Raw genomic sequence first — 8,450 nt, 5'->3', positions numbered from 1 at the left:
GGTGTAGTTGTGTCCCAAACCTCAGGGTTAACTGGTTTAGATAGTTGTGGAAGAGTGCGTGAAGGAGGTGTATCTGCCCCTAGGAACATCATGAGGAAATGAGAGGTAGGAGAGGTGTGGGGTGATATGTGAATGGTGACTTTCAATAGTGAGAGTATGTCCCTTCCCAGAAGGGGAATGGGGCAATGGCTTATAACGAGAAAGGAGTGTGTGAAGGACAAAAGGGATCCCTGCATATAACATGATGGGGGGGGGTTTCGAGGGAAAATCTGTTTACCTCCTACCCCGACAATAGGAGTTTTTGAGGGTGTGGTAGGACCCCAATACTGCCTCAAGACCGAAAAAGCAGCACCAGTATCCAAGAGGAAGGTAATGAAGCGTCCATCCACCAGGAAGGTGACCCTAGGCTCTTGCTTCTTGATGGTAATAGTCGGGAGGGAAGGCCCAGGGCTCCGTCAATCCTCCTCTGCCAAGCCCAGGAGAGGCTGGGGTTGTCGGGCGGCTGACCAACCTCCCTTCAGGGTTGTTGGGCAGTCTGCCCCCCAGTGTCCCCTTTGATGGCATTTTGGGCAGGGGTTGGAGGGTGTCCTCGGCGAAGGACAATCCCTGGCCCAATGTCCCTACTTACCACATTTGAAGCAAGCTCCAGGGGGTGTCTTATTAGGACAGCGTGGTGATGACCTTCTCTGAATGACCTGGGCCAACATTTGGAATTTGGCATTTTCAGCCCTCTGCCTACGGCGTTCACTTTCATCTTCTCTACCATGAAAGACCTTGAAAGCGACAGCGAGGATTTCAGTCTGAGGAGTAGCAGGGCCCTGTTCAAGCTTTTTAAGCTTGGCTTTAATGTCAGGGTACCTTTGGGCCAGAAAATATGTCATTAAGACATGACGGCCATCAGGGGTTTCTGGGTCGAGGTTTGTGTACTGTTGAAGGGCCTTGGTTAGTCTATCCAGAAATTCTGAAGGTGTTTCCTCCTTCCTTTGAATGACCTCCTGCACCTTTTGAAAGTTAACAGCCTTGCGGGTGGCCTTTTTTAGGCCCGCCAAGAGGCAGGATGTAAAAAGGTCACGAGACTGTAAGCCTTCAGGGGTGTTGTAATCCCATAGGGGATCCTGCTCTGGGACAGCATGAGGGCCCGTGGGGTGGTTAGGATTGGTCCTATGATTTTCATCAGCATGGGCTTGGGCTAGCTCCCAGACCCGTCGCCTTTCCTCGGGGAGAAGTGTATTGGCCAAGAGCATGTAGATGTCATGATGAGTGAGGCTATATGCTTGTAGGACCCATTGAAACTCCCGAATGTAAGTGGTGGGGTCAGTGGTGAATGAGCCTAATTTCCTCTCTAGCTGAGTAATGTCCAACATGGAGAAGGGCACGTGGACTCTGATGACACCCTCGGGACCAGCTACCTCACGAAGGGGTGCGATTGTCTTGGGGGTGGGAAGGAGTCCCTTAGACCTGGTAACAGGAGGACTGAAAGAGGCAGGCGGCAGACAGGAAGGAGAGGGAGGGGAAGGGAGTGTCTCTGTGGAGGAGGAGGAGGTGGAGCAGGCAGAATAGGGCGGAGAGGAGGGGGATGAAATGGAAGGCTGAGGATCTGTGGAATCAGGCAGAGGAAGAGGAGGGTATAGCGGGAGAGAAGGGGCAGATGGGGCTGGGGGATAAGGTGGGGGTTCATCTGCTGGGTCAAATGAGGAAGAATCTGCGAAGTCAGGAGTAGAAGTAGGGGAAGAGAGGGGTTTGCAAGCAAGGAGGACCTGAGAGGGAGGGCAGGAGGAGCAGAGAGCAGGGTGCTGTGCGAGAAGGCTAAAACCTTCAACGCAGGGAATCTCCCTCCACTTTTTCAGACGCTGGCAATAGTTAAAAAGGTCCCGGAGGAGGTTTGGATCTAAGGAGCCTTCTGGAGGCCAATGATTGCCATTATCCAGTGGATATGCAGGCCAATCTTGGGTATAGAATTTGATTAGAAGTTTGGGCTTGATGTCTGGTGTGAGGGAGAGTGTGGCCAGATTTTTTATTAAACATTTGAGAGGTGAGGCTTCAGGTATAGATGAAGAGGTGCCCATAGTCACAGGGAAAGATGGAAGAGAGAGAGAGAGAGAGAGAGAGAGAGAGAGAATAAGAGTAAGCGAGAGAGACAAAGAGAAAACCCGGGATGGACTGGCTTCCAGGAAGCTCAGGGCTAACGGGGGTCAGGTGGGCATCCCCAAAATGACCAGCCGTCGCGAGGAAATACAGAGGGCACTACCTGGTTGTCACCAGTGAAGTGCGATCTGTGAGACCCAATGGGGTCGGAGCCACGGGCAACCTGATGTCAGGAAAGTTTTCGACCACAGCGGAAGAAGTCAGTAATGAAAACAGAACTCCGGCTCCGGCAGAACGCAGTTCCAGGCCGGGAGTTCAGTTTTCCCCGAGCAGAGAGGCAGCTTCAGCCAGACACAGCAGCCCCGCAGGAAACAGCAACTCTAGCCGGCAGCGGCAGCGGCAGCGGAGGAGGGAAAAAACCACAGAGCCTCTCGTGTAAACTCAGAAGCCTCATGCCCCAAAGGGAAACGGATCACCAGAGGGTCCACTTCAACCAGTAAAGGTCTTAGTGGGAGGAATTCCCTCCCCCCCCACCGGGCGTCTGGAGTGTGCTGGACGATCACGGTCACAAACCCAGCGGTAGCCCGAAGGGAGTTGGTGAGCCGGGGTCAGGGGACTCTTACTTACGCCAGATCAGTGGTGAGTGCAGGAAGCCGGAGTCTGAAAAGAGCGGACCAGGGCAGAGTGTCTCGGTGGAGCGGGGGACGGGGCTCTTGTTGGAAAGAGCTCACCCGTATCCTCACATGGGGCACCAGAATGAAAGAATTCCCCACGCAAAGACACTTCACCGGGAGAATTCCAATTTTATTGCAAAAAGCTGTGTGCTTATATAGAACTAAGGGGGAGATGGTAGGGTTTAGATAAATGGCAGTCAACCTGTTTATTGGCAAGTTCTTTCAGATATCAGCTCCGGAGCCCAGGAATTAGTTCTCATTGGGGCTAAGGTTCCCCGCCAGCGAGATTTGAAATTGGCGCCAGCGGGAGAGTTCACACGGGCGGGAACTTTTTGCGCCACTGCAGAAAAGAAGAAGGTAGGAAGAAGAGGTGCTTAGGCGCCATGTTGGGGTTTTTTCTCTGGGGTATGGCTGCCGTTTATACTTTTCCCAACACTCCCCATTCTCACAGTAAACTGGGCTAAAAGCTGCCAGTTATATCCATGCCAGTGACTAAATGCTGTACTGTGTGTAAATTTCCTCAACTCTATTAATTACTTCCTTGCTTCAAAATTCACCCTAAAACAGGGTCTCCGCAAATGGGCAAAATGCGATCAAGTTCTTTGACAGAAAATAACACAAGCAGCCTCTAGTCCAGTTTCATGTAGAGTCTCCATTTCCTTTGAAACTTCATTAGTATGGTCAGCATTTCTGTTGGTATTCTGGTCTTCTGAGCTCCTCCCAAAATTCCTCATCAAGCTCTGCTTACTACATTCCAAAATTTCTGAGGCTTGCATCTCTAAACTGTTAAGTATTCTTAGTGCAAACCAGCTTTAATGGTTTGTGATCAATGTGGTCCAGTTAGTAGCAATGACCCTACTTCTCAGTACCAATTTATGTTTCTCTTAGCTTTCTTTGATGCTGTAGTCACACCACCCAACAAGCACAACTTAGGGATGAAAACTTTATTAGGAGCTCAGGATTTCAGAGTTCCCAATCCATAGATGGCCAAAAACATTGTACTGGTCGAAATGTGACGCAGCACATCCTGGGGCAAGGGCCAAGCTTCTCCTTTCATAGCAACATGGGACAAACAAGGAAAGGAGACACAGGAAAGAAGTACCCTCTCAGGGCTTTACTCCAGTGACCCATCTCCTCCAGTCACTTTCCACCTGCCTTAACACCCAATTTATCCATTGAAACGAATAGGGTCAGATTAGGTACAGCTCTCACAATCCACTCATTTTACCTTTGAATATTCCTGCCTTAACACAGCAGCTTTTGGGGAACACCTCATTTTTAAACCACAAGTGCCTTAAGCCTATCTGCTCGGTACACTGAGGCAGGGGGAATCACATATTCAAGCCCAGCTTAAGCAACTCAGCAAGAACTTGTCTCACAATGAAAATGGGACAGATCTAACTCAGTGGTACAGCACTTGCTTAAAGTGTGAGAGGCTCCTGGGTGATGGGTTGAGTTCCAGTACAATACAAAAAGAAAAAATAGAAAAGATGTAGGGTGAGGGGTTCTGAGGAAATGAGTTCCATTTTCTGCCTTTCCATCGTATGAGGACACAGCACCAAATTGCATTGACTTAGAAGTTGCCAGTCTACAGATCTGGGACTAGATAATTTGTTAATAAATCACCCAGTCCATGGCATTTGCTTTCAGCAGCATGAAGGGGCCCTGAGAATGCCTCCATGTCTTCCCCATCTGGGAAGGACACTATTACTGGTTCTAGGATTCTTGGCAATCAGGGTTTGTTCTTTATCACTTTGAATGTTTGAACCCGCTGTGTTTTGTTCTTTAGTGCTTCCTCTCTCTAAACCCCATAGCTGTGCATACCATGCGTGAGAGTATCTTAAGGAAGAGAGCATTATATAGTATCATGATGTGAGGGGCTACGATCCTTTTGACACTCATTATTCAGTGCTGGAAATAAAGAAGTTGAATATCTTCAGTGTAGATATAATGAGGTCATTCAAAGGCTAAGTTATTACAGACTTCTAGACTTGAAATGAAAAGTCCATTGAGATCCTATTGTGGCATTCCTTCCTCCACAGAAAATCTTAACTAAGCTTCTGCAGAAATTTTCACCGTAATTGATTTTAAGACTCTCAGCAGAAGAGTCTCTACAGAAGAGTTCTATGTAGGTAAACTTCCTATTATCCTGTTGCTGTATTTTACTTGGCCACTGCCCTGGAAAGAAATCAGCACTCTGGTGCTGTGTGCCCTTTTACTAGTTTTTCACAAACATAGATCCAATATAGTACTTTATAGCTGCAAAATCTGATTTTAAAAAAGACAAATCCTTTAACCAGGCCTCTGGCCTTGAGCTGGAACTTCACAGAGATGTCTATACTTCTAAGACAGTACAGGCTACCAATTGGGCTCCAGAGTCACAGCTGGCAGGAGGAGGAAAGAAAGGGGAGAAGAAGCTCTCCCTTCTCAGGCACTGTCTTTGAAGGGTTAATTTTCCCAAAAGAGTAAAAGAAAAATGTGCTTTTGTGTGAACTTCTGCAGACTGTGAACTTCTGAGCCCCTCCCCTAACAAACTGGGTATAAAATTCTGAAACTACTTGAACTTGGGAGTCAAGGCATTAATTGATTACAGTGAAAACTGTACCCTCTGAACCTGGCTGCAGCCAAATAAAACTGTTTCCTGCTGTCTTAGGTTCCCTGCATCATCTGTCCCCTACAAGCGCAATGTACAAATTTTAATTCTAAAAAAATACATGTCAGTTTCCATAACCCATTGAAGTGAAATACTTCTTGGATTCCATTCTTATTACTGTGAAAGTAGAAAAGGTCCTGTAGGCCCAAAGGGTGATGGCCAGTGTGGGTGATGCTCAAGCATGATTGGGCCATTTCTTGCTCTGACCTCACAAGGAGCCATTGTGAGGGAGTCTCAATCCCCAGGTATATAACAGAGTGACTGAGGCTGGGTTTTTGTCCATAAGTACAGGAAGCTCTTGGTGGTGACCTGTCGGACTCCCAGCTAGTTAGTGCGTTTGGTGGTTGGCGGTTGGTGATTGTGGTCTTTGGCGATTGGTTCTTTGATTTGGGTTTTTTGTTTTATCTTGTTTTGTTTTTTGATTTTGGTTTGTTGTTTTGATTTCTTATTTTGTTTTTAGCTAGCATCCTTAGTTGGTGTTCCTGCTTAGGATGCATAGTAAGAGTAGTGAGTTTAGTGTAGTGCCGCAGGGGCCTGGCTCCTGCCAGGAGAAGGCCTTCACAGACCATTACCAGGTCGTGAAGGACATTGATCATGGGGCATTTGGTCAGGTGATCCTAGCCCGCCATCTGCGCACTGGGGCCGAGGTGGCGGTGAAAGTCCTGCCAAAGAGCATATGGGAGAGTTTGGTCCTTCCTGAAATACTGGCAATGAAGACCCTGAACCACCCGAACGTGATCCAGCTCTTTCAGGTGATTGAAACCCACAAACAGATCTACATCGTGATGGAGTATGGGGTTGGGGGATCTTTATTTGACCTCGTCCCGCCTGAGGGCATGCAGGAGGAGGAGGCCAGGAGACTCTTCAGGCAGATCGTGTGTGCGGTGTGCTACTGCCACAAGATGCACATCTTGCACGGAGACCTGAAGCCCAAGAACGTTGTGCTGAATGCCAGAGGCAACATCCGAATCATCGACTTTGGCTTCAGTATCATGTTCAAGCCTGGGAAGAAGCTGACCCAGTTTTGGGGCACTCTGGACTACCTCGCCCCGGAATGTGTGCTCAAGGAAGTACACGAGGGTCCCCCAGTGGACAGCTGGAGCCTGGGTGTCATTTTGTATTTTATGTTGACTGGACAGCGCCCATTTATGGCAGCCAGCATGAAGAAGATGTTGAGGAAGATCTTACACCCCAAGTTGAAATTTCCCTGGCACGTCTCAGCCAAAGCCAAAAGACTCATCAAGAAAATCTTGACAGTGAACCCCAGAGTAAGCCCCTCGGCAGAGGAGATCTTGGTGGACCCATGGCTGAATCAGGGTGAGGAGAAGTTACCTTTCCATGATGTGCCCCTCCCCAACCTCTCAGACCCCACAGTACTGACAATGCTGTTCGACATGGAGTACGACCCTTACAGTACCTGGGTGTCGCTGTCCCAGAGAAAGTTTGATGAGGTGATGGCTTCCTATCTCATAATCCAGCAGCAGATAAGCCAGGGGGCAGGCTGCATGAAGCCCCTGGGAAGGAGGGATGCACCTCGCCCATGCCCCAGGGATCCTTCCATTTTCCCTGCCCTGCCGCAGAGGAGGGCGAGTGAGCTTGCCCTTCACACCTTCCCCTTGCCCTGTGAGCATCATCAGCCTCAGGAGGCCAAAGAGTCAGGGCAGAAGGGCTTCAGAAGAGCCAGCGTGCCTGCCATTAGACTCCGCTTCCTACATGAGAAGCCCCCCACTCCCAGGCTAGCCTCCCAGCATCACTCTGTGTCTGACCTACCCCAGCCCTGCCCATCAATAGCAGCCAGCCATGTCTCCCAAGATGCCACCACAGTGCATCCCTGGGGCCACAGGAAGGGCTGGAAGTGGGTGAGGCGGAGGATCGCTGCCTGCTTGCGCAGACTGTGCTGTGCACACCCTCATGTGATGGCGAAAACGAGGCTCCTACACCAGGAGAGCAGAAACCTGCTAGGTTCACAAATCGGGTGGTTCCTACATAAATGGACAGTTCAGATGGACCAAACGAAGAAACAGCCAGCCAGAGGAGCCTTTGCTCCGTGGATGCTGTCACTATGTTGGCATTTGTCGCATGGACTCCAACAGCTGTAGGACTGAGTGCCTACTGGCTGGGTTTCTCCACATGGGGGGTCCAGCCAGGAGCACATCTGGATCTACCTGGACATCAGGCATCTCCCATGCCTCCACCTGCCGGGGACATCAGATGAGACTGTTTTTCCTGAGACCCTTCCCCTGCCTTTTCCCATGCTTTTGTATGCAGTGATATTTCTTAATAAATTGGTTTCTCTGAAATTGCATAGTCTACCTGATATTCTAAAATTTTTTTAAAAAGAGGCTGATCTATAAAAGGGGGAAGTGTCTGTGTTAGAGCCCACCAGGCATCCTCGCCTAGACCTAACACTGTGCCTCCCTCTCCTGTTTAATGTACATAGACTTGCTCACCTTGAACCAGTGCAGATGAGGACTCAATCACTTTAGCCTGTGTATAAAGTAACATGCTCACCTTTAGCCAATGTAGATGTGGACTGTTTCCTTAGTGTAGAGGGTCTCTTGCCTCTAGCCAGTGTAAATTAGCTCTCACATGCTTTGACCTAGTGCCATTGGAGATTTGCTCCCCTTAACCCAGTTGGATGGGACATAACTGACTTTGAGCTGGCAGCCTTTGACAGAAGGAATCCATTCCTGAGGTGTGTGGAGGGGATGGGTGGCAACTGTTGGAGAAATCACATCTGAGAAGACATTGGAAACCCCAGAGAGTTCTATGGCATCATCTCCATACTGTTTGCAAGTAAGGCTGAGGAGGGCCAAGGGTTGGGAAGGGCCTGCCTATCGCCCTGACTGTGTGCCTCACCACCTGCCATGCTGCCTCACCATTCCTCGTGGCCCTTGCTGAAGGTAGTAGGGAAGGAAGCACATGGGGTTTGGAGAGTGGAGATGACAAGCCATCTATGGATGATATTTGCATAAAAGCAAAATGTACTCATATGGAATTGCTCTATGCTTTGGGGTTCTCTTGCAGCTTCTTCTTGC

General features: G+C 49.2%; 1 protein-coding gene across 1 annotated transcript; it reads left to right on the top strand.

The window, feature by feature from the left end:
* Positions 1–5,903: 5,903 nt before the first annotated feature.
* LOC131424543 (sperm motility kinase 2B-like) lies at positions 5,904–7,511 on the top strand. The gene has a single exon (XM_058582618.1). It carries the CDS (start codon positions 5,904–5,906, stop codon positions 7,509–7,511), a length of 1,608 nt encoding a protein of 535 aa, XP_058438601.1.
* The last annotated feature ends 939 nt before the right edge of the window (positions 7,512–8,450 follow it).

This window comes from Marmota monax, unplaced genomic scaffold (genome assembly GCF_021218885.2).
Source record: "Marmota monax isolate L192 unplaced genomic scaffold, Marmota_monax_Labrador192_F-V1.1 WCK01_AAM20220418_F8-fsc00011, whole genome shotgun sequence".
NCBI lineage: Eukaryota > Metazoa > Chordata > Mammalia > Rodentia > Sciuridae > Marmota > Marmota monax.
Note: the sequence above shows the minus strand (reverse complement) of the source record. Positions and strands in the feature narration are given on the sequence as shown.